Below are 26,457 nucleotides of genomic sequence, written 5' to 3'. Positions count from 1 at the left end.
TTTTCAAAATCCGAAGTGGTAGAGGTGTTTTCAGGGCTTACCTCTTAGTTTAGTTAGCTCAGTTAGCCTAACTACTGAGGAAACCAAAGTCAAGAGAAATGTAGCTTAAACTAAATCTTACAGCTTTCAGCCCACGGACAGACACCTGAAACATGCGGAGTGTGACCTTCCTCAAGGAAGTCATGGCTGCCTTAGTGCATTAATGTTTATGTTTTATTACAGACTAAACCTTATCTTAACAGTAGCTAGTCCCTCAAGGTCCTGAAAGCCTTGCTTCAAAATTCCTGAGACTTATGCTATCCCTAACCCCCACTAATCAAAAAGTATATAATCAGTCACTCCTCACAATCCCAGTGCAGTTCTTTCTGCCCACGGGTCCTGTCCCATGCTATAATAAAATCACCTTTTTGCACCAAAAACATCTCAGGAATTCTTTCTTTCAAATTTCATCATAAGCGTGCCTGGCAAACTCTGGCAAGGCAAGACCCAGGCCATCCAAATATTCCACACCTCTAAGTGTGCCTGGCACATAATCTATACACCGTGAACGTTTGCTGACCAGTGTTTAACAGATAAGCTACTATCATCACCCCTGGCAAAAATCTCCTGAAGCAAAGATGAGTCTAGAATCGTGTATCATTGTTTGGACAGAATGATCTTCGTGGATTTCCTAACCATGTGATAGTTCTTACTTCCCTTGCCAAGCCTGCCCCTGTGTCTGTACCTTATCACCCGTGTCAGTGTCCACCAGGAAGCCCAGGACCCTGAGAAACACACTGTTCACACCCACAGGACATCGGCTCTGGCCTATGTGTTTCAGCATCACCCGATGTGGATCCATATGTGGGCTGTCATACGCCAGGGCTGGTGAAGAATCTGGAGGGTGGAAGGTTGCCTGGTCTGACTGGACAAGAGACTGGTCATCTGGTAGCATTTCCTTGAGATTTTCCACATCATCGTCATCCTCTTCCTCTTCTATGCATGACTGAAGTGTATGAATCACATATTCCAGAAGCAGCAAATGAAACAGATGCCAGGAGCCTACATTGAAATAACAAGCCCAAATGAATAATTAGATATAGACAGATAGACAAATAAACAGATCACTGTGGAAATACCAACTTTTCTGGGGCTTTCAACTCCTGGTTACTGGGACCTTCTCACTCCTATAGCAGATCCTCAGGGGTCCTAGGCGGGCATTCCATACCCATGAATCCCGGTCAAGGAGGCTTTTGGACAGAAAGCACAGACAGCTACATAGCCTGAGCCATGAAGGGGAACTTAAAACCCATCTGGTGTGAGGTGGGAGAAAAACAAATCCCACAGAGAAAGAGATGCCGCTCCCAGAGCTGGAGAATGTGCCTCCTTGGCCTCCGGTGGTTGGCACATGAGGCTGGGCCGTAAGGGACAGGCTGGGAGGCGTGGAGGTATAGTGCAGAAGGGAGCCAGCTGCCCTTAGGAGGCTGGAAAGAGCTGGAAACGTAGCTATGCCTTTCCCCTGTTGCAGTCTGTGTGGCTGCATCTTGTGGTGAGGGAAGTGGGGGAGGGAAGCTGGCTGGCATTCTCTCACGTGGGCCTGCAAGGGGTGCCCTCAGTGAGACTGGTAGGGGAGACAGGAGGGCATGTGACTCAGCCGAACGCTCCAAATCCCAAGGCCTTTGGTTTTCCAGAAAAGGAAAAGATAATTAACGTTAGGCTGAAAAGCGGGACTGGGGTGGGGTGTGGGGGAGGGGGATCTGGCTTATTGCTATCATTAAAAGACACTTTTTTAATGAAGGTAAAACCTTGACTCTTTATACAGATATAAAATGAATGGGTGTCAAAGAACTCATGTGTCATTTATTAAAGAGGAAGTTAGTAAAATGTTGCAACTGGTTCAAAAGAGAATTCAAAGCATTGACCATATACAGACAGTGAAGAATTTACACAAATTCAACAGACCTGTCCTCAGGACAGTAATCAATGGCATCCACCTGACACAGCTAGTTTGCATTTCCCTGAAGGAGGATCATTTGCATTATCATCAGTTGGACACAATTTAGAGTTGTAAAATAACTCAAACACAATGAAAGACAGAGATAACTCAGACCAGTGTGCTGAACCTTTTGCCTGTTTCAATGCCTTTTGTCCATTTCAAGCAAACTTCTGTCCATATCAAAGCCTTATACAATGTTTGTTTTTCCTTGATAGATCTGGGTGAGATGGGATGGCTTGACAGGGTCTTGAATGAGCCTGACCTCCCTCTGGCCCACTTAACCATGTGAAGAGGAAAAACTGGTGTAAATACTTTCTTGGGCTTCATACAGGGATCCAAAGAAAGTGTATTGGGGGAGGGGACGATAGCTTCAGGGCTGGGTTTCTTTCCATGACTACATGTGAGCCCTGCGCCATCAATTTGTGCTGGGAGAGCATTAGCATAAAGCAGAGTCATTTGGACTTCATTAAAGGGGAAATCTCATTACCAATGGGTGTCATCTCCATGGCAACTCACAGCAGCCACCCTCCAGAGTGTTGGCAAAACTGGTCTACCATAGGGCTTATCTCCTTTTCCTTGTTCCACCTGCTCGCCGTGAGGACATCTCTGGAGCAGGGATTCCTCACCCTGATTAGTGTGCAAGATCACAGGGGTGGAGACTTTGTCTTTCCACTGCTGTATGCTCAGTGCCCAGGAAGGCGCTTGCGACTTTGTAGGGACACAATAAATAGCCATTGGAGTGAGTGATTCTTTCCATGAGGCTGGAGGGCTCAGGGGTGAAATTCCCTTCCTACAGCTCTCCTACACACCATCTTTGCCACAGATGTGATAGACATGAGCTTCTCGGACAGAGAAAGACCACCCATTTGACCAGAAAGTTTGCAATGGATGCTATTTCACTCTTTCCACTATCTGCGTACAAGGATGACTTTATCAACTGTTATTTATAGAATTTAAATATGGGCACCCCAAAGAACCCACTTTTTTTTCTATCTTAGTTGGCTTCCTGGGTGCTTTCTTCAACATGTCCCAAGAACACAATTTAAAAACAAAGGTGGGGCACCTGGGTGGCTTAGTTGGTTAAGCATCCGACTATTGATCTAGGGGTCAAGCCCCGTGTTGGGCTGTGTTCAGCTTGAAACCTACTTAAAACAAACAAACAGACAGATAAACAAACAAACAAATAAAAACCTGGGGAAGCTTCTAAAACATCCAACCATGATGGAATGGGAAAGGGAAGCATGTATCATGTTGCCATTAAAAAAAATGATTGTTATGGCTTTGTATGACTTTCTGTGTCTATGTTGTATTTTGCTTTAAAAGGTGAAAAGGAGATGACTGGATTCTATGTAGAACACGGAGAATACTTATGCTATGATGACATTAAAAAAATTTTTTTTTAATGTTTATTTATTTTTAAGAGACAGAGAGACAGAGTGTGAGTGGGTAGGGGCAGAGAGAGAGGGAGATACAGAATCTGAAGCAGGCTCCAGGCTCTGAGCTGTCAGCACAGAGCCCAATGCAGGGCTCGAACCCACCAGCCACGAGATCATGACGTGAGCCAAAGCTGGACATTTAACTGACCGAGCCACCCAGGTGCCCCTATGATAACATTTTTAAAGGGTAGAATACAAAATGTTTTGTAGTCTCTGACTTACCAAAACTATCTCTGTGGCAGAGGGTCATGGCTTTGCTCACAGTGGTAAGAAGGAAATTCCATCTCAGCTGGAAGCTGGCGGCCAATTTGATAAACTCTTCTTTGTTTCTGCTTGGCTATTACATTTTTGTGAGGAAAAAAATGCTGGGGTTTATGACAAAATCAAGAAGATCATGTTTTCAAATGCGCATAGGTGTCATGCGCAGACTTTCCCAAGTGGCCCAAGGAGAAGAGGAAGAAGAAATGATGAGGCGGGCAGAGAGGCAGAGGCACACTGGCCTATATCTGGTCTTGTGGCATCTCCTGTGGAGATGATTCCAGAGAAGAACCTTTTGAAGTTGGTGGAGAGAAGGAAAGAGGTGGGAGATTGGCCTACATTTTTTGTTTTAACCCCATGAAAGAAGTCATTTTTGAAGCGCAACAGAGAAATCCTGCAGGGCAGCCTCACTGAAGCCCACCTGGCAGTAGCCATTGAGAGAGACGGTGGCTGTTTTATCCTTGCCAAGGACGTTCGTGTGAAAAAGTCGCACAGAATCCCACAATAATGAAAGTAATGGCACTGATTTTGGAAAGCACAAACCTGGCCACTGCGTCAGGTGAATGATCTGAGGACTGGCAGGTCCCACCCGTGGGGTCAACAGAGCCGAGGCCAGCCGATGGCCTGCATAGCACTTAACTGGGTGTGGGTGAGATGCCTCTCTGTGTGCAGGCTGAGAAACTAACCAGACTGGGAGTTGCCTTGGGCCGCACTTGCAATGAATTACAAACCCATGGGATCATATGAATCTTGCATGCAAATGTTGGAATGAATGCCCCAAAGCCTCCTAAGCCTCATCGCATATGTGGACCACCCACTGGCTTAGCCACATGTCTCTGAGGAGGAGATGTTGAGACTGTCTAGGAATGAAGGAATCCCCTTTCTCATCACTGCTTCTCTCCTTCCTTTGCCTTCACTGGGAGTGCCTTGGGCTCTGGGAACACATGAACCCCGCTCCCCCCGTGGTTTCTGGCACCCCCCGCCAGTCTTTCTGATCATCTAAATGGGGCTCCTGGGAGAAGCCCTGCTTCACAGACACAAGGATACTTTTTTAGAGCATCAAGAGAAGTAGCTGCGGGCGACCAGCTCTCTGCTTAGACGTTTAGACATAAACCCTCAACAGTATGGAATATTCCTCCGCTCGCCACCCACGTGGCACCTCAGGTTCCCGTGTTCAGAAATTGCTCCTGGGCCCCAACTGCACAAGAACGGGGAGAACGAACACGTGACACAGCTGAACATCTCCCTCTGCTAGCGAGCTGCCAGATGCTAGCCACGGAAGCCATTAGTCATCTCCCACATGCCCAAGGGCTTACATTTTAACAGTCTGAGTATTTTATTGACAATACACTGCTTTTTATCAGCCAAGCTGCTTTACAAAAACAAGCCCTTCAAAGGCACGCAGTTACAAAAACACCATTTTTCTAACATGCTTCATTGGTGAAGGCTGAAGATAGGGTGGTGGAGTCTTGGGAAATACAACATGTTACGTGGTCTAAAATAAGATGAGCCCCTCTGGCTGCTCCAAGGCAGGTCTGGTATTACTGGTATCAGAGGGCTCATCTTGGTTAAAGTCAGAGGTGATGAATACCCAAAACAAGGAACAGAGGCTTGAAAACTTCTGTGGGTGAAGCTTTCATGTGAATAAATGTCTCCACAGCATCATAGCCCTAAACATGTTTACCACTGTTATAAATAAGCTTTGCCAAAGACCGACGGGGAGGGATAAAAGCCATACAGAATCTGGAATGATTAGCACCCAGAAGCAAAGAATGGAAACAGACACCTGCCAAAGGTTGGGAATGACCTTCAAGTTCTTTTCTGAAAAGTTTTCTGGTTCATCTCTATGAGGTGTGTGATCCCAGTGCTGCCTGCAGTCTTTGTCTCAGGTATTGTCTGCGCCCTTTCTCTTTGATGGGGAGGACAGGCATACGGACAAGAACAGGCAGGGCAGGAAAGAGGAGAGAAAGAAATGTGACAAGAGGCTTAAACAGAGAAAGCCCAAAGTCATGTTCGCGGTACAGGCCCTCTAAGTCTCCTCCAGAGATGTCTGCTTCTTCTTCCCTAGACAGATCCTCCTTTTTCCATATGCTCATTCTGCTCAGATCTCTCGTGGGGACATTACTCCCTTAGCTTGTTTTAATCCTATTCACCTTCCACACCCCAGTTTAAACCCCGCCTCCCTCATCAAGGCCTTTCCTGACGGCCTCAGACTTCAGAGGACAATGCCCCACCCACCGTGGGCCACTAGGACAAGGGTGCTGTAGCTTTCTCGGACAGCATTCTCAGCTCTTACAGTGTGGCTGTGGAAGCAGAGGATGATGACAATTAAGCAAAGAACCCTCCCTGTTCAAGGAACACCCAAGTTTCAAGTCTACCGGAAGGACAAAACCCATCTATATTGAAAACAATTCGTCTTTGATTTTGTGAAATCAAGCCTGATGCTTTATTGGGATGGTTCTGCAAAGTACCCAGAAAAGTGCCATTCTCCCCAAACAGACGAAATTGCCCCTCCTCCTAGACACTTCTGCTTGATGCACACATACACTCATCCAAGCTCACCTGCGCACACACACACACATACACACACACACACTCACCTGCATACGCATGCCTCCCCCACATGCTCACTTGCACACACACTCACTAGTGGTCACTCACACACACATGCTCACCCACCCCCACTCACCTGCATATACATTCTCACCTGCATACACACCTGAGCCCACATGTGCTCACCCAAGCGCACATGCTTACCCACAAACACACACCTGCATGTGCCAGCCTCCGATTCCTGCCTTGCTACAGGAGTGAGACACCACTTCCCTATCTTTAACACCCGCACCAGCAATGACGCATTTCTGGCCAGAGAAAACTCTTTCATTTCATCGGGTCACGGGCACTGGTGCTAAAATGTAGCTGGAATGATCAACAACCCCTTCTTCCCTTAAAAAAAATATCATGGTACAAAACTGATGAACATAAGGGAAGGGAAGCAAAAATAATATAAAAACAGGGAGGGGGACAAAACATAAGAGATTTTTAAATATAGAGAACAAACTATGGGTTCCTGGAGGGGTGGTGGGTGGAGGAATGGGCTAAATGGGTAAGGGACATTAAGGAAGACCCTTGTTGGGATGAGCACTGGGGGTTATACATAGGGGATGAATCACCGGAATCTCCTCCTGAACTCATTATTGCACTATATGCTAACTAACTTGGATGTAAATTCAAAAAATTTTAAAAATCATGGTTTTGTACCTGGAAGACAAATGCTTGAAGATTTGAAGACAGACAATTCAGGAATACACTGAGGTCTGTGGATGTCCCCAGCAAAGAAATCAAACTGCTTAAACCTATAGACAAAAGAAACAAAAAGATTGTGAGCCAAGAAGGAGGATTTTACTGTAAGTATTTGTGTACGGGGTAACCTAGGGGACGACACTGGAACAGTAGTTTAAAGGAACTCCCTGGGGCCTCACACCCCTTCTGAACACAAAGCATGAATTCTAAAGCCGGATTTGTCACCTCTGCGGTCAACTAGTTCAGAGTTATGTGGTCTTGCCTCTTAGGAACCACCTCTGTCACTTGTTGAAATGGAAAAAATATTTTGAAATAATAACTACACCTTGTAATTATACAGAACCCAGCTAGAAATGAGCTCATTGCATGATACAGACATGACCTCACCTATCCTTGCCATGTTCACAAAAGGGGTAGTTTATTAATGTCCTCAAAACTGATGGTGGACATCAAAGCTGATGAGGGATGTGCCTTGCCTGGGGTTATAAACTCAATTAGTACAGACCTGAAGGGTGGAGCCCCAGCACATGTGACGTTGGGACTTGGCTCCTGCACCTGCACAGGCAGCACTTAGCAAAGAACAGCCTTTGGCTCTCTCGCCTTTTTGAATGCAGCCATGGACCCAGCAGAGTTTAGAAAACCGAGTAGGTTGCCATGGCCCTGACTGAGGCTTGGCCAGGGTTCATCTGGCAGATCTTTGAGGTACACCTCAAGCATTTGCCTGCTAGGTGTCAGCAGTGGCTACCAGCATACTGCTTCCCTGCTGGCTCTGTGCCCTCTTGGAAGTTCTTCCATCCACAAGAATGCCAGCAGGGACACAGGAGGACTGGGCAGGCATCTGGGAGAGAGGCCTCATGCCTTCCTGGGGTTCCCTGGGCTCCAGCGGGAGCAAAAGCAGGGTTTGGGCAAGCACCTGGAGCTTTGGGGAGAGCCAGTAGCCTGAGAGGGAGGCCTTTTGGGCTCCTACTAATGAGGACTGCTTGTCCATATCTCTGAAGCTTGCTGGGTTAGGTATTCACCTTTTCATTGCTGGTTTGGTTGGAAAGGGAGATCCTAGGGAGGAGCTGGGATTTGGGATCGCCAGGCAACAGGGGCAGGGGCTACTAGCCAAAAAGTATGGACCTATTTATTTATTATTTTGTTTTAAAATTTTTTAATGTTTATTTATTTTTGATAGAGCACAAGCAAGGGAGGGGCAGATAGAGAGGGAGACACAGAATCAGAAGTGGGCTCCAGGCTCTGAGCTGTCAGCACAGAGCCCAACGCGGGGCTCGAACTCACAGACTGTGAGCTCATGACCTGAGCCAAAGTTGGATGCTCAACCGACTGAGCCACCCAGGTGGCCCAGTATGGACCTATTTAAATATTTTAATAACTGGTACAATCCTACCAAAGTCAGCCCTACTTCAAGGTTAAAGAAAGAGGCGAGGATAGTTTGCAGTGCATGTATGCACTGCTGACTCCAGGTACTCATCTAGTTATGAAGCACTGAAGGGCTACCCTGTGCCAGCACTGTGCTGGGTGGAGCAAGATGAAGAAGCCACGGCTGACATCCAAAGGAGCTCACAGGTTCTGGGGAAGCAGAGCTCTATGCAGAGTTGAGTGTATCAGGACAGAGTCAGGCTCGTGGAGGATGAAGCTAGTAGACCTTCCCAGGACTCCCTGGTGGAGTGTCTGGAATGGGTGCCAACCGAGCACGGCCCCCATGGCCCACTCCCGGCGACTCTCATACAAGGGCCTAGAGATTCGCCTACAGTCTGGGGGAGGAGGTCGTACACCTTCTGCAGCTCTCCTCCTGAAACAGCACCCAGGTTCTCCCCCTGAGTGAGGACAGCTCCTTCTCTCACTACTCTTGCTTCCCCAGGATGGAACGATGCTGTCAGCCAGCTTGCCGAGCTCTTTGTGGAAGGGAGATTTTTTAAAAAAATAATTACGACAGATAGCAAAGGGCAGGAATATCCACATACTTACTATCACTTGTTTGGAAAGTAGCGAAACACAGTAAAAGCACCATGGTTAAATTTCACATTGTTAAAAATAATAATTGATGATGCTCACAATAGTGGCAGCAGAATCTGGCAAGGCAGGGAGGTCATTCAATCCAGTTCAGACAAGGGTAGAAAAGACACTTTCGAATCTGTGCGTGTACAAGATTGATGAAGAAGTCTTTTCTTCCAAAGGAGACACTCCAGGTTGATTTCCAGAAAGAGATGCTGTGAGGCAACAACCACACTCATCTGTTCATTCATTCAACAAACATGTACTAACACTGGTGGCCTGGCGGACCCTGGAGGAGTGTTCCCTTGGGTGTTCCTCACCCCTGCAGGAAGAGGTGTGCGAGCAGATAAAGTATAATACTAAAGAGTAAAGTAGGTTCTACCTCTATTAAGAACTCATAAACTAGTGATGGCCGGGCAGCCCCAGATATATCCCAAGCGCTCCAGTAACGCGAGCTGCAGAAGGAAGATTACATTGCATCTCCGTGTGCGTCTCCAGGTCAGCCGTGCTGCACGGGTTACTCGGCGGGGCTTTCTTAGAAGTGTCCAAAGCACCTTGATTGATGATGGCATGTAGATCCGACTTCAAAACATTGACCCTCTTGTTGTTTTTCAATACCATTCTCATAGTCTAAAGATAATGGGGAAGCATAATACCTCATTAAATCTTGGCATTTTACTTTTTTACTTTTTTTTTTTTTTTAACATTTATTCATCTTTGAGAGACAGAGAAAGACAGAGCGTTGAGTGAGGGAGGAGCAGAGAGGGAGGGAGACACAGAATCGGAAGCAGGCTCCAGGCTCCGAGCTGTCACTACGGAGCCCAATGCAGGGCTTGAACTCACTGACTGCGAGATCATGACCTGAGCTGAAGTCGGACACTCAACCAACTGAGCCACCCAGGCGCCCCTTGGCATTTTACTTTTGCCTAATCCCCCTCTCCAAATGACCAAGACTTTTTTGTTGAGGAGAAAGAGAAGTGGATTAAAACTGAATCCTAAATGACAACTGACGTGTTTGAATTTCCCACATTCTAGAACTGTATTTCTGAAAATAAGCATTCAGAGTGGTTTGCTCACAGCAGTCGGGGTTCTCGGGGCACCCCACTCCACAAGCCTAAACTACTCTAGAGAGGAACACAGTAAGTGACTGAGCTTCTGCAAGGGAAATGTGGCTTTGCAGAGTGAGTGTTGACTGGTTCCACAGGGTGGCTGTGGGGACTCAGAAGCTGTCCCTGTCCTTTCCTCTCAGAGGGAGGGCCATGAATTCAGCCTCTGGGAGCTGATTTCCTCAGCTGTTTGGAAAGTAGCTGATTTCCTCAGCTGGCCAAGGGCGCCAATCCAGTCCCTTACATTCCTGGAGTCTGTGGGATGGTCATCCTCACACCCGCCTCAGGAGCAGGCTCTAGAGCCACCTCCATCTCACTGAGGAGGAGCCTGAGGGCACCTGGGGTGTTCAGTAAACATTCCCAACTGATACTGTTAACAAAGATAAGATTCAGAGTGGCATGGCTCCAGAACCCAAGCTTGCCATTTGAGTTGGGTTGGGATGAAGGCCTTGCTGTGAGGCCATCACCCGTTGACCCAACCAGGAATGAGAAAGTGCTGGAGAACTGGACGGGCTGTGAGCAGTAGGCAGGAAACAGCCCCTAGGAATGCAAAGTCTAGGGAGAGTTTGTGCTGGAGGGATGGAGAGGGTTAAGTGGAAGGCCCAACACAGCTCCTGCTGATTTGGAACAGAGCAGCAGTCTAAGCACTGTCCTGATCTGGTGTCCATAGGATTTCAGAACAGATTCCCGAGCGGCCTGCACACAGGCATTATATAATCTTTCTTTCGGCCCCAGTCTGCCTTCCTCTAACACTGAAACTACACAATCAATCCAGCAGGGAGACCTGGCAGCCCGGACACACTGAGTCCTTGGGGCCACGCACTGGCTGAAGGGCTCTGTCTGCCATGATGCCCTTTCACCTCTGACCCTAACTGGCCCTGGTCTGCTCTTATATGGGGTCTTCCTCTGGAACTTTATAACATTGACCTGCTTGTTCTGCTTTCTCTTCTGCAGGGAGAACCTTTCTGAGGAGGGGAGCTGAGGGATGGGCTTCTAGATGAGTCTTGGCCCCACTAGGCCTTCCCAGTTAGTGGCCAGCAAGGTCCTCCTGTCTGCCCTCTGCCCTTTAAGTGGATGCACATGGCCTCCCTGCAAAGGGAACTGCCACCTGTTCCTAGGGGATACTTGCAGCTTTCACTTTTCGCTTCAAGAAACTGCTTTGTTCCCTCCTGTCATGTTGGCCGAAACCTACCTTTGCCATGTTGGAAAGGTATGTCTTTCTTCTTAGTCTTTTGACAAACACAGTAACTTCTGTTAAGAACAATACACGTGGCCATTACTGACAGGGTAGCTTCAAGTTCTCATGTACATAGTGGGGGAGAGGAGGCACAGACAGAGGCACACACATCTACCTAGGAAGGTACAGCCACCTAAACTGCCCTCCACATCGGGAGACCTCTGTGTATCCTGCTTCCCACCACCCGCTGACCTTTTCCCGAATGGCTAGGAGAGGTTGACAGGGGCCACTGACTAAAACACCCCCCTCCCCCACCCCTTCCCCTCAGTCTCCCCTCCCTTGTACCATAAAATGATGTAACCCCGGCATCTGATACACCGGCTCAAAGGAGTTGAAGATTTTTACCCAGGAAACTTGAGTTCCCAGACTTTGTCATCTCTACAGTGCTCTCCTCAAAAAATGACCCAAGGAAAGGAAAGGATGACAAGAGAAAATCTAAAGGGAATGTGTGCATGTATTCATCTGACAAATCTTTATGACCGATGTGCGTGCAGCGTTTGCTCCATAAATGTTTGCTGGGTATTTGCCAGGTTTTTGGATAAAGGAGGCAGCCTCTACCCTCTAGGGGCTCACCCCCTGAGGATGGGTCACCAGACATGCAGACTCCCTCCCCACAGCAGGGTAAGTGCTCTGGCAGTGTGAGAGCAGCATAGGGAAGAAGGAAGGAAGGGGGTGCTGGGTGGGGGTGGGGGTTGCTGAGGGAAGGGAGAGGCCTGTTTGGAAGAAGGTGTCAGGGATGACTTAGAACATGCAAGTTAGGAGTTAGCGAGGGTGAGGAGTGGGGGGTGAGGGAGGGGGGTTGCGGATGGGGTTGGCAGTCTAGGCACAGGCAGGAGCAGGAATAAGGGCCTTTTTGGGGACAACCTGTCTTGTGTTGCTGAGGAGCACCAGTGGAGGGATGTCCTGGGGGGCTGGGGACAAAGATGAGGCCAGAGGCCAAGCTGAGAATGACTTTGCATAGGGGACTTTCCAGGCAGCAGGGGCTATGGAAGGTTTTAATGGGTCAGATAACTGTGTAGAATGATCACTAGGTGTGGAGGGGAGTGTGACTGAGGGGGTGAGGCTGGAGGCAGGATGATCAACTAGGAGGCTCTGAAGTGCCTCTGGGAAGGACAGAGGGAGCCCGGGGTTGGGTTAAGATGGGAGGTAAAGCCACCACAGGAAAGCTGGAGCGGGGCTTGGTCTCCCCACTTCATGGATCTTCTGCCACAGCAAGTTCCAGACCTTACATTCCCTGCAGCACCCCCTCCCTGCGGATTCTTGGCTGGCAGTCTCATGGTCATGGTCCCATAGATCCAGGTGGGTCACACGAGATCAAGATACCCAGTGTGAGTACCGAACCCAGCAAGGGGTGCAGGGCTGGTGGGTTAAAATTAGACATGGTCCTGTTATGTGGGCACTCTGAGAAGGTAGCAAACAGTGTGCAAAGAAAGCAAGACTCAGCCCTGAGCAAGCTGGCCCAGGAAAAGGAGGGTCCTGGTGGGGAGGCTGTTGGAAGCAGCTACAGGTGGTGGTGGAAAACCTCACAGAGGCAGGAGGGAGAAAATGGGTATTTCCAGGACCATAAACATGTCACACACACGTGGGTGAATGCTGGCATTTAAAGGAAGCCATTGTAGTCCTGGAGCAGGCAAGCAGCCTGGGGGAAGTAGTATTCAGCCACTGCCATCTGGTAGCACGATGGAAGGGAAAGTGTTCTAGAAAGCCAATGGGCAGACTGAGACCACAAAGGTGTCAATGCCCCTGTGGCCCAAGAGCTGTAAGAAAGTTAAGGGCATGGGAGGGATTTCAAAAGAGGGAGCAATATTCTTTGAAGCCTTGCGGGAGGCCACACAGAGCACAAAGAGGCGGAAGAATATTGGAGCCTGAGCCCTGGGCAGCCCTGCTTGCGTGGCCAGTGAGCCCAAGGACTGTAGGCTGCCTTCGGGGGTTGGTTTGAGAAGGCTGCATCAGCCAGGGGCTGGAGGCAGAGCCAGCTCCTTCCCTGCACCTCTATCCCGGAGGGCCTGTCAGAAGTCCCTGTTAGTATTTATAAGGGGCAATAGTGAAAGGGTGTGGGTGGATCAGCACAAGGACCCATCATCGCACTAAAGCAAACACCAGCAGATCTGAAGTGGTCATGCCTTGCATACCACAGTTTAGTGCAGGAGGGGAAGAGTTACCCAACAACTGAGGTGTCCTGCCTCAGTCTGAAAGTCAGATACGTCATCTACTCTCAACAGAATTCATTTTTTTTTTTTTTTTTACTGAAACCTACCTTTGAGTTTAGAGATCTGCACGAGGGCGGGAAACCCTTCCAAAGCATTAAGTAGCCACAGCTTAAATTTCTTACTAAATAACCGGACAGATTTCAGGTACTGAATAGAAACATCTTCCAAAAAGTCATGAAGGAGAACGTCCTCAATTCCCTGCAACAGAATCGTCAAGATGTGGTGGCTGCCGCCCAGGGTAGGGGTCCTCTAGTTACAAGTGGCCATGGTCAGACGTGCCACAAACTCAGAGAGAAAGCCACCAGCGGCTTGGCCATTCACTGCTCACTGTGCAGGATGTGCAGCCAGGATGGTTTTTTTTTTTTTTTTTTTTTTTTTTTAAGATCTTAAAACATTGCTAATTGATTCAAAATGTTAAGAAACACTATTTCAGCCAATAGTAGGTGGGTCAAATCCAAATACATAAGGGCTGAGAACCCAGCCACCGTTTTTCAACCTTTGTGTTAAAAACTTTGAAGGACTAGACTATTTCCTAAAAGGTAATAAAGTAAAAGGTAAAGGTTCATGGCCAGCTTAAGGAGAACCACAGAAATTATATATAACTGATCCCCAAATAATGATAACCACTCTAGAGATAGAGCATTAAAAACAAACAAACAAACAAAACAAAACAAAACAAAACAAAACAAAAACCCAACAACAACCAGAAAACCCTGGCAATTAGGTATATTCCAAAGCAATTATTCCAATTACTCATTCTAAAAAGTCTTCTTTTGTTGAAATTACCAGAGAAAGAACTTTGACCTAGTGCAGAGTTCAGTAATCACTGGAACCATAGGTCACCATGTGTATTGGCTTTTTCTTTACATGAGGTAACTTTCGCTGAATTAAAAAAAAAAAAAAGCTGAGTTTTGGGGAAAGATCAAAAGGCTCGTGGTCCATCAACACCATTATTTACTCCTCAGAGGGCTTGAAGACCACAGAGACTGCAGAGCAGGAGGGCTGTGGTTCTAATCCCAGCATTTGGTATCGATTTCTAGAAAGGAAAGACAAATATCTTCCTACCTTGTACAGCTGCACATCGTAGCATTTAAAGAGCTGGCACACATCGGGCAATGACATAAGCATGACTGTGTCTTGCTGCAGAGATTTCCAGAAAGAAGTGAGCAAGTCCTCCACCTGATGAGGGAATAGAACATACCTCCAAAAACTCATTTTGTGTCTGGTGAGACTAATCCCCCGTTACATATTTAATCAGCTCCAAGTGATAATGGGATGAATTTCAGTCTAGTTAATGTAAAGCTTTGTCTATGAGTTCTTCCAGGCTGTGTTTTAGAAGTACTCTTTCCAGTAGCCTATCAGAGAACAACTGCCAGTTGGATGGGAAGACATGGAACGTAATTTTCATGGTTTTCTGGAAGGAAGGCCATTTCTGACCACAAGGGGGCTCCTGTTGATTGTAACAGGATAAAGATCTGGCCACAGGGCACAGACCACAGACCACAGTTTAGAATAAATGTTCATTGACTGACTCCCTCAATTATTTGTCAGCTCAGAAGGACGTGTAACAGTATGTAATCAAAGAGGCTTCCTCCTTGCCAACTTAGAATTCACCTAAAGACTCTGTGATAAAAGAGGACCAGTATCATTCTACATAGGGGCCTTCTTTAAAGACTTCTGTAGATACTTTTTGTTGTGGAACAAAATGGCAGCTTCCTTACTTTTCTTTATCTTTGCCCATGATGACTCTTCAGACTCTATTATTGAACCAGATGACCAACATGAGATGCCAGCTAATAAAGACTCTTGCCTTTCAGGGATTTTTGTAAGCTCAAATATTTTGAAGCATTGAAACCCTGACAGGAGGACCTGCCAATGACTCCAGGCAAGGACTATCCCTGTATGTAGGCTGCCAAGGAAGTTAGGGCCAACTCTCTAAGTACCTGATGATGAACCTGTGATTTGAAATCTTGTTACCAGGGCATTAATTCTTCAGAAGACGTCTCCAAGGAGACTCATAGATATTGAACAAAAATACAATAGTGGGATGAGAGGATTATTAATCCTTTTACTGTCAGTTTGGTAAATTTGGAGCATGGCTTTTTGGGGTTGGTGGGTTTTTTTTTTTAAATGTTTATTTATTTTTGACAGAGAGAGAGAGAGAGCATGAGCGGGGAGGGGCAGAGAGAGAGGGAGACACAGAATCCAAAGCAGGCTCCAGGCTCTGAGCTGTCACCACAGAGCCTGATGTGGGGCTCGAACTCACAAGCCGTGAGATCATGATCCGAGCCGAAGTCGGTTGCTCAACTGACTGAGCCACCCAGGCGCCCCAGGGTTGGTGGGTTTTAATGAGATAGCAACCATGGGCTCATCTCTGATAACTCTCTCACCAATCCTTCCCAAAGTCATCCAATCCTGTTGTATCTGCTTTAGGAATAGTTCTCCAATTTGTCTATCTTTTTTTCTGATGTCATTGTCACTGCTCCAGACCTCCCCCCTCAGTTCTCACCTTGACTATGACAAAACCTCCTCACTGCCCTCTGCTCCCGTATGGTGATCTTGCATCACTGTCTCCAACCGCTCCCCCTGCCCCACTTCTCAATCAATCAGAATTCTTCACAGGGCATGAGACCCTTTCTAGCACCAGACTACTTTCACACCTTCCGTCTGGTTCTCTCCTTAAGAGATATTAACATTTAGTCATAGTGACCTTTCTGTCATGTCATTGCCTGTGAACATCTTGCTGCTTTTGCCTACACCATTGGTTCTACCTGGAACCCCTTTCCTACTGCACTTTGAGTCTGTTGAACTTCTGCTTTTTCACTGCAATCAACAGCAACATGGCTCCCCCCCTGGGAGATTCTCAGCCATCTTATTACTCTTTCTCCTGGCACCCAAAACAATCCAATCAAACTGCCATTCTAGAACTTGCCATATTGTATCATATTTATTGGCTTGTATTGCTCCTTTTAGTACCAGACTATAAACCTTATGAAGAATATGTTCCCTAGTTCCAGAAATGGTTCTAGTCACAGGGTAAGAATTAAGTTAATGTTTGATGAGCAAATGAAGGAAAGGAGTATATTAGATATCCAATGTGGATGGATATCTATAAAATTGCATTAGTAGGACAAGGGCCATCCTGAAAACACCTTGGTATCTCCTTCACTGTAATGTTTTACACACAATAAGTACTAAATGAACTCATGCCAAATGAACATTATCACCCAAAATTGAAGTACTTAGAACACTAGGCATCAAAAAAGATTTCATTTAAATGTGCACTTGTTCCCCTGGATTTTCTATGGCAAAAGATAAAATTCAGAATGGTTAAAAGATTTGCTCATGTTTTTCACAGCCAATTCTAGAATAAAATCATCCAGTCATTACAACACAGATGACCCTGCTTCAAAGTCTTGCTTCCTTTTCAGTTAGCAGGTTATCAGTAAAATGACTCTTTAGTGTTACTGAAAATTCTAGGGTGAATAATGTTACCAACACTTTATTCAAAATCAGCAGGAATTACATCTTAAAAAATAGCTGAATTATATTTGAAGCATAAGGTTATATTAGCACCTTGGAAAATTTCCAAATGATTAAACTGAATAAAAATATCACCTCAGGTATCACCTCAATAACTATAAATAGCTGCCTTCTAAGCACTTCAGTGCAATAAATTACTACTTGACATCCCTTGAGGGGTCTTTTCAAGTACAATGATTAATGATGAGTCATAAATACTTGTGTTTTATAGATAAAACCCTACCCTCTCAAGTTCTTGGTTCCTCACGTTTTGTAAAATCTCTTGGCAATAGTTGTAGTATTCATCAGCAAGAAAGGCCATCTAGGAAGGATATGGAAAATCATTTCAGTTTTAGGGGCACTTCCAGAATGAACTGATTCTCAAAGAATCTTTCTAAGCCCTTAGAGTCTGCTGCTCATGTTGCAATTCTGATATAACAGTAGCTGAGCTCTTCCAGTGTTGTTTATGTGTAGCAATGCATACATGTTATTGGCCTAACGTTGACATAGCTTCAATTTTGATGTCATAACTCTAGGGTCTGTACCATCCACTAAAGAGGCCACCAATATCTGACATCTTTCTCCCTAAACCCCAATTTGCCCCTCCATGTTCCCCAGTCCCAGCTTCTAGAAAACCTGCATATCTGTTCTCTGCTCTGTCATAGGGAAGCCCTCACTCTAATGACAAAGTGGTCCTAGGTGGAGCCTTTCTGTAAGATGTGAGGGGAAGACCTGAACCTCCTGACTGACACCAAGCCCCGGGAGGGAACGTTGGTGCTCACAGGTCTGGGAGAAGGCAAACGTACTCCATCTGGTTCAAATGATCACAACAAAATAAGAAGATATCTATTCCCCTAGGCATCGAATGCATGAAAAGTTACTTTCCCCCATGTGTGCAAGCCTACCATTTTGTAGGAGTACTTCTTTGCCAGTTCTTGCTCCCAGAATGGACATCTCCTGAATTCAGACAAAGGGGATCCAATGGGGTCTGTCTTTATTGGTGAACGATTTTCACACTAGAAACCATTTATACACGGATTATTTCTTCAAAATAAATGAATTTTCTTGTATATAAACCATGTCATGATCACATTGCTACTACAGGTTAATGTTCTATGCAAACTTTTATACACACTCTGGATATATCATTGATCCAGCAACTTTCCCCCTTATTTCATTAGAAGTGATATTATCTTTCTCCTATAATTCTATAAACTATGGTCATCAGGAAGCAGTCAGGACTGAGTATATTACCCAGATATATCACTCTTGCAGTCATGTATTACAAGTGCTATATAGTAACATGATAAAAATATTATGTATGAATAATTTAATACCACAAATGCATTTATATAATCCTTGTCTATATAACTGTCCCTCCTTGAAATAAAACCGGATCCTGTCTAGGTCATGATGCCCATATTAGAAATCTCAGGGCTAACTACCAAGGAAAATGAAGAGCACAGCCTTTAGAAGTACAAATTACAGAATGGTAAAATGTTTCCATCAAGGAGGAAAAAAGGTAACATGGCAGAAAGCAAATTCAACATTCCTTCCTGCTGTCCCCTTTGAGCAAGGGAAGGCATGATCACTCTTGATTGAAGGACATTGGTTTTATTTTAAGTGATTTCTTCAAGATTTTCCTGAACTACTTTTAAATAATTCCCATTTTCAATAGAGTAGGATGAAATCATTCCTTTGAGTTGGAAATTGAGATGGCATAGCCCGCCACGTTTGATTGCAACAAGCATGAGGGTTTTCCTCTTCAGTGTCTCTCCAACTCAATGGTGCTCTGTGACAGTACAGTTCTAAGATCAATATTTCATCCTTAGCTTTCTCAGATCTTATATACTTAGAGCCTTACTGAGCCACTCACTTATATCTTGCTTAGTAGATTGTTTATGTGGGTTTGCAGTATATTCCTGTCTGCAAGCCACCTGAGGGCAGAGTGGCCTTCGAACCACCTGCACCCACCCTTATGGATAGGAGTAGCACTCAGCTCCCATCCCACACAGTGCTGCACATACTCGAGAACAGACATTACCAGCTTCCTCCTCTCATGTTTCCTTGTTATCAACCCACATCACAGTGAGGATCAGAGAAGATTAGGGGTCATGGTCAACAGCCTTCTTAGTGTCCTAAAATCTGTACTACTTAACTCTTTGTGGTCCTGAACCTCTTTGAGATTCTGATGAAAGCAATTGTTCCTCTCCTTGGAAAAATGCACAGTATGCACTTAATATTGTGAAGATGCCAAGTTGAAATTCGCCTTATTGATATATATTTTTAAATAAAAATAGAGGTATATGTGTCTAAATAAATACATAGTCATGTAGAAAGGCAACAGCTCAAAAAATGTCATTTCCTTTGGGTGCTGTTTGGTTCTCACTGGGTTTGCACTGGGTGCTATTCAACCTTCATTCCTACCACTTTGGAACACTGGCTTCATTTGGAGTCATTGGATGGAGAGCTCTCCTAGCATGTGGGTGTGGGTCATCAAGAAAAATGGGGCTATTTCATGGAGTTCACTGTCCTGGTCATTAATCTTCTATTAGAGAAGCACTAAGGAATCATCCAGTCCAACTCTGGGCTTGCTTCTCTTACCTACCACATCTTACCCTAACTACATCCATTTTCTCCACAGCACACCCTGACCTCCTGTATTCATCAATGCTCCTGAGGCTTATGTTTCTATTATCAAAGCCAGTGCTTCTCAGGTGTGGTCCTGAAACCATCCACATCAGAATCCCTGGGAGCACTTGGGGTTCATATCTCTAGGGCCCTAGTAAATCAGATGAGGCCAGCAATCTATCATTTTAATCTGCCTCCTTAGTGAGCCTTATGCATGCTCAAGTGGAGAAGCATAGTTCCAGTCAGACTATTCTCTGTCTCACTGCAGAAATCTCTACCTTTCAACATGGCAAATGCATCACAGTTCTACCTGTTCAAAGTCTGTATATGTAATATTGTAGTAATGTAAGAAATCATTACAAGGACCATGTAAAAGTAATTGATTACCAAAAAATAATAATAAAAAGCAAAGTTATGTGTTCCTGAAGTTAATTCCTTCCCAGCTCTTCCTATGAAAAGAATTGATCTTTCAAGAAAGAAAAATGTTTTAAAATCATGATTGAAATCTTTTCTTCATAATATACATAATCATAAATCTAAAGTGAAAGTTTATTACAGAACCACTGAAGTTGGAATTTCTTCAGGAGAAGGCATTCAGGAAAGAATCAGAGGGATTCCCATTCTGCAGAAATAGTTCAGCAAAATGACAAAGAAAAATGTGAGAAATTCTATTTAGATTTTCCAAGTATATCAAATGCAGTTTGGAATTTTCAGTAGTTCTAAACAAATGTCATTGTAATCTTTAGTAAGCACATACAATGTGTCTCACCCTGGAGGTACAATGGGGGACCCTTTCCATCAACACCCGATCTACTAGGTATTATCTGCTTCCCCTATCAATTCTCCTGGATGCCTTTGGTCCTTTCTGCATCCTTGAATACACTGCTCCCTCAATTATCACTCCCAAAGCAAATGTATCCTGTCATTCTCCTTCTAAAGTTGCCTCAGTGGTGGCCTACAGTCTCAAATCTAAATTCCCCAGCCTGGCTTTGACAAGCTATTTGCCATCTGATCCCACCCAGAGCCTACGGTTTCCCCAAATCCTCACCTCCAGCTCCTCACTGCCCACACACTTCCTAACATGAATGCAAGCTACACTCTCAAGATGAAAGCCTCCTAAAAGAAGATCTGAGTGACCCCTCCAGGATCAGCTCAAGAACAGTATGGCAGACAGACTAATGACTGCCCGAAGATATCCACATCCTAATCCCCAGAACCTTAGATGGTGAGAGGGACTTTGCAGATGTGATTAACTTTAAGGACCTTGAGATAGGGAGATTATCTGGAGCATCCAGGCAGCCCCAATGTAATCACAAGGGTTCTTAACAGGGGGGAGCCCTTCCAAGCTTCAAAGAACCAGAGAGATGGCATTGGCAGCGTGAGGACTTAGCCCGCCTTTGCTGGTTTTGAAGACTGAGAAAGGAGCCATGAGCCAAGGAACATAGGCAGCCTCAAAAGCTGAAAAGACAAGATATAGATCCTCCCCTCCATCCCCCAGAAAGACTGTAGCCAGCACTTTGATCTTAGCCTGGTGAGAACCATATCAGACTGTGACCTCCAGAACTGTAAGAAAATCAGTTTGTGTTTTAAGCCACTAAATTTGTGCTAGATTTGTTATAGTGGCAATAGGAAATGAACACAGGTCACCTCTTCCATGTAACCTTCCCTAGTCACTCTGGCCCACTACAACATTTTACCCCCAATCCCACTTTGGACTTCCCAATCCACCTACAGCCTACCCTGGCTATTCCACAGTACACCGGTTGTTTCATGTCTATCTCAGTTTCCCAACCATGAAACTGTATTCTATTCACGTATAGGGAGTTTGTTTTTACTTTTCTCTCACACCCCATTCAGTCCTCAAGAATGCTTGTCACAAAACAAGTTTTCAAAAAGTTACCCATTCAATGACCCTCTCAACAAGACAGTATCAAAGTACTATCGTGTCGTCTTGGCCAACTTAAGCAAAATTCAACTCATGATGTCATAGATTAGCTATTAATAGTTCTGGTGTCCTAATTCAAAAAGCTATAACTGTAATATGGAGACATTTTCACACAAATTTATTGCCAAGAACCTAAACATCCTTCTTAATTATAGCAAAAGAAACACAAACAGCTGATGTGCAGCAAAACAATATGCTCCTTGAGGACACCTGTCCCAGCATAGGATGTGGTAGGTACATGGTGGATAATCAACAACACTGGTAAAATGGGTGAGTGGTTAAGGGCCACACATACTAAGAACATTAAACATAGGAAAACACTTGCTTCTAATCAGGCAATTACTGAATATTGCAGGCTCTATTATAGTAAATTTATTTTATTCCATACTCACTGTTCCTTCTTGTTGGATAATGCTGTTATAGTTAGTAGATTTTTCAAAGGCAATGATATCTCCACTGTGACAGAATAGATAACAGAGAAATAATTTTAGTAAGCCACCTGTTTCTGAGCACAAGTATGAAGTGTTTTTTTGCAGCAAGTTTACTTATATGGGGTATAACTTGTATTTCAAAACTCTCTTCCAAGTTTCTATACATGACTGGTGATTAGCACCTGCTTGGAGTTAAAAAAAATCAATTTCTATAATTGGGGTAACCATGTATTTCTTTTGAGAGGTTTATTCTCCTTAGAAGTAAATTTATGATGTCATCATAGGTAGAACTTGCTCCTGAGAGAAAAGAAAAATCATCATGGAAATGAAGTCTTATACTTTCTGATTTGGAGCTTTTAAAAAATTTTTTTAATGTTTACTTATTTTTGAGCCGGCGGGGGGGGGGAGGGCAGAGAGAGAGGGAGACACAGAATACAAATCAGGCTCTAGGCTCCAAGCACAGAGCCCAACACAGGGCTTGAACCCACAAAGCGTGAGATCATGACCTGAGCCGAAGTCAGATGCTTAACTGACGGAGCCACCCAGGTGCCCCTGATTTGGGGCTTTTAAAATTATCAATTCATATATGAGAATATCCTCTCAGTGGATGGATATAGCAGAGCACCTTCACAGAATGAGGAAAGTGAGAATAATGACATGTATGTCCTATTTCACCATGCCTCTTGGATTCATACCTTATATAATGGAGACATTCATATGTCATAGAGAACAGATTCAGTCCTAGCTATGCATTCTGGTACATTTTCCTTTAATTCCAGGTATTTGAGAAACTGGTAGCCCAGAGATGACCCCTTTTTCAAAAGGAATGTGTTTTCTGTGGATGCCAGATGAAATGACATTTTTTTTCCCCAGTGCCCCCACAATCCTCAGAGCTGTGGCTACTCTGTCCACTCCAAGTCAATACATATCCTCATACCTGACTGTTTCAACTCTATGTAATCATACAAAGAGAAGAGGAAGGCAGTGGGCTAGTGCTCCGCTTCTGGAAGCAAGGCAATAGTCATTTAAAAAAAAATTTACATCCAAGTTAGTTAGCATAGAATGCAATAATGATTTCAGGAGTAGAATCCAATGATTCATTTCCTACATATAACACCCAGTGCTAATCCCAACAAATGTCTTCTTTAATGCCTTGTGCCCATTTAGCCCTTCCCCGCACCCACTACCATTCCAGCAGCCCTCAGTTTGTTCTCTATCTTTTAGAGTCTCTTATGTTTTTGTCCCCCCTCCCTGTTTTCATATTCTTTTTGCTTCCCTTCTCTTATGTTCATCTGTTTTGTGTCTTAAGTTCCACATATGAGTTAAGTCATATGATATTTGTCTTTCTCTGACTAATTTCGCTTAGCGTAATACCCTCTAGTTCCATCCACGTTGTTGCAAATAGCAAGATTTCATTCTTTTTGATTGCCAAGTAATACTCCATCTTCTTTAGCCATTCATCTGTCGATGGACATTTGGGCTCTTTCCATACTTTAGCTATTGTTGATAGAGTTGCTATAAACATTGGGGTGCATGTGACCCTTTGAAACAGCACACTTGTATCCTTTGGATAAATACTTAGTAGTGCAATTGCTGGGTCATAGGGTAGTTCTATTTTTAATTTTGTGAGGAACTTCCATACTGTTTTCCAGAGTGGCTGAACCAGTTTGCATTCCCACCAGCATTGCAAAAGGGATCCTCTTTCTCTGCATCCTTGCCAATATCTGTTGTTAAGGCAATGGTCATGAATGAGATGGCCTGGAAGGAGGCGAGAATCAGGGGGAGCAGGGGAGATGGAGGTAGATAGCTTTAATCTCACACAGGGAGAGACTATGGTCCTGCTCAGCCTCTCCAAAACCCGGAAGCTCTCTGCTGAAGGTTTGTGTCCAACCCAAGTCATGGAAACCTGGGCACCATACTTGATACCCATCTAATCAATGTTTCCACATGATAGTCTATTTCAAAACAGGGCAAATAGATTCAGGGTCTGGATCAAAAGCACTGGAAAGCCACCCTCTTAACCTTCCACTAAGAGTTGTTATCACAATGGGAATTGTACTTTGGAGTGCTTAATGGCAAGAGAGTTTCAGAATGTGGGATCTGTTCAACCTGGAGGGGAGATATATATATATCCCCTCCACATAGTATGATGGATTGATGGATGATGCAAGGAGAGCCACACGTGAAGAATTCCACTTGTCATATCTCAATGATCTCTTGGGTAGGCATGGGACATGATGGAGTTTCTCCAGGTAAAATTTGTAAATAGCCCATTGCCACACAAATTCTGGGACACTACATCAACAAGACCAACAAACAATACATAAAAACATTGGATAAAATGTAGATTGAAATAAAACAGAAGAAAATGTCAGAAATGGCAGTTCACTGAGTAAAGGGCTAATAGACAAGGAAGTTAAATAAAAGTCTATAGTCATCAGCCCTTAAGAAATGTCTTAAAAATCATTTGTGAGGCTTTCCTCCACTAAATTGGAGGTAGAGTCATTTCTCTACAAGTCTACATTGTGTTAATATGCTACTCCTAATATTTTCTACAGAGGTGGTAGCCTCTGTAGAGGAAAAAAAGTTATACAAATAATTGCAAAGACATTGAGTGGGAGTTAAGACAGTTGAAATATAGGGTGTTAGGAGAACATATGTCATGAGGTCCATGCTATCCTCTTGTTAGTTCAACAGTTACATGCCTGTAAATTGGCACCTTGATAAGCTCAGGAGAGTTTCCTTTGTGATTAGCTACCCCATCTGGTTGGTACTTATCACAACACTGTACTTGGACAGCACTTACTAAACTCTTTGGACGATGACAGAAATCTTCACGGGAAATTCCTTTAGATACTTACAAACAGGAGTCTGGAAGCTAGAAGGTTTAGTTTTGGACTTAAAGGAATGAGAAGGGAAACCCTCCACCTTATTGCTCACCCCCTCTACCCCAACCCTGATTCTGATAGCTTTGGAAGCCATTCAATTGAGAGTGACACTCTCAATTATTTAGGATTTATAAATGTAACTCCCAAGTTCTGCCATGTGTTCAATATAGAATACGAGTTTAATTCAACAGCTATCAAAAGGAGGGTGGCGTTACCCTCCTCGCTGTGAAAAGGAAGACTGAAGGGGAACTCCTTGCACTATAGCCTTTAGGTATCAGACTAGGGGATACAACCCAACTATCCTCACTGGGGAGCTATTTTATTTTTGTACCATTTAAATTGGGGGAGTTTATGCTTTTAAACAATGGTGACAGGAAAAATAAAATTCGTCAACTTTGGAGAGAGATGTTAAAAAAAAAAAAGTGCCCATCTGCATCTGGCCAGACAGTGACAGCTTGCTTATTCAGAAGAATGGCAAGGCAGCCTCTTCCAACCTTGGGATGCCTTAGTTCAGGTCAATGGCTCACAACATGGGTCTAGGTTTAGTGCAATCCTATTTATTTCTTTAAAAAATTACCCAGTCTCAAACCTTCAAGCAAAGATGCATGAAAGTATGCACCAGCTAGTGGGAGAGAAGGAGGCAGTATCAGAGCAGACTACAAAGCAAGTGAGCAGAGGATCACTGTTGGAGACCAGCCTTGTGCCAAGAGGGAGATCTGTGGAGACCCAAGACAAGGGCATTGGCATCCAGAAGATTTGGCCAACTAGGCTGAATGGACATTGCAGGTCTTGGCTCCATGCTTTAATCTTTACATGAGGCTGGGTTGGGCTAGAACTGGAGACTGTGGTAGACAGGTGGGGTCTACTACTCAAGAGGAGGGGCAGTGACGGTAGGGAGGCCAAAACAGCATTGGAGGTGACACTTTCAGCTCTCAGAGTGCCAGCCAGGATGGTCTCATGTTCTAGGGGTCACTGTCACTGCATCACTTTCCAGGTGTGGTTTTGATTCAGTCCTGTGGGCCATTTATTAGGTTGTGGTTAAAAGCATAGTCATTGCTAAAATATGGTTCTAATAAAACCACACTGATATCCAGAGCCAGCTTTGCCATGAAGGAAGGGCTTCCAGTCTAAGATGTCTTCTTCCATCATTCCCTGAGGCCTGAGACGCTTTCATGGTGCCGAATCGAGTCTGCCCAGTGATGTCCCTTGTGTTGTGAGCAGTCCCCTCAGCTCATGCTCCACAGGGCATAACTTGGACGAGACCCAGGATGTCAGGATTTAGCTATTCAGGATAGGGAATGGGGTCAGGAGGTGCTGCAAAGGGTCTGCTGGAAATGGAGGGAGAGAGACTCAGGAAGAAGGAAGGCTGAGAATTCGCATAGTACAATAGAATAGGCATCCTTGTCAAGCTCTGCCCCTGACTTGAGATGTGGCCTTAAGTTTGTTGCTTGAAGCTTGTTGCTTTGAAGGCCTCAATTTTCCAACCCTATACAGGGAGGAGATGGGCTTTGATGACC

At 44.8% G+C, this 26,457-nt stretch overlaps 1 protein-coding gene across 16 annotated transcripts in view; it reads right to left on the bottom strand.

The window, feature by feature from the left end:
- The window catches only part of RFX8 (regulatory factor X8), a 254,901-nt gene that overhangs the window by 3,980 nt on the left and 224,464 nt on the right, over positions 1–26,457 (bottom strand). For 15 of the 16 annotated variants that reach the window (XM_042981157.1, XM_042981149.1, XM_042981147.1 and 12 more), the window contains 10 exons: positions 22,014–22,077; positions 17,951–18,061; positions 17,290–17,367; positions 14,589–14,702; positions 13,571–13,721; positions 11,269–11,327; positions 9,444–9,600; positions 6,931–7,025; positions 3,634–3,748; positions 725–1,041 (listed from right to left, as the gene is read on the bottom strand). In XM_042981157.1, the coding sequence (XP_042837091.1) occupies positions 725–1,041; positions 3,634–3,748; positions 6,931–7,025; positions 9,444–9,600; positions 11,269–11,327; positions 13,571–13,721; positions 14,589–14,702; positions 17,290–17,367; positions 17,951–18,061; positions 22,014–22,077 (1,261 nt within the window). The remainder of the gene's footprint in view (positions 1–724; positions 1,042–3,633; positions 3,749–6,930; positions 7,026–9,443; positions 9,601–11,268; positions 11,328–13,570; positions 13,722–14,588; positions 14,703–17,289; positions 17,368–17,950; positions 18,062–22,013; positions 22,078–26,457) is intronic. The other variant, XM_042981160.1, reaches the window with a different exon arrangement.

This window comes from Panthera tigris, chromosome A3 (assembly GCF_018350195.1).
Source record: "Panthera tigris isolate Pti1 chromosome A3, P.tigris_Pti1_mat1.1, whole genome shotgun sequence".
NCBI classification, from domain to species: Eukaryota; Metazoa; Chordata; class Mammalia; order Carnivora; family Felidae; genus Panthera; species Panthera tigris.
The sequence above is the reverse complement of the archived record's forward strand: the minus strand, read 5'-3'. Positions and strand labels throughout refer to the sequence as shown.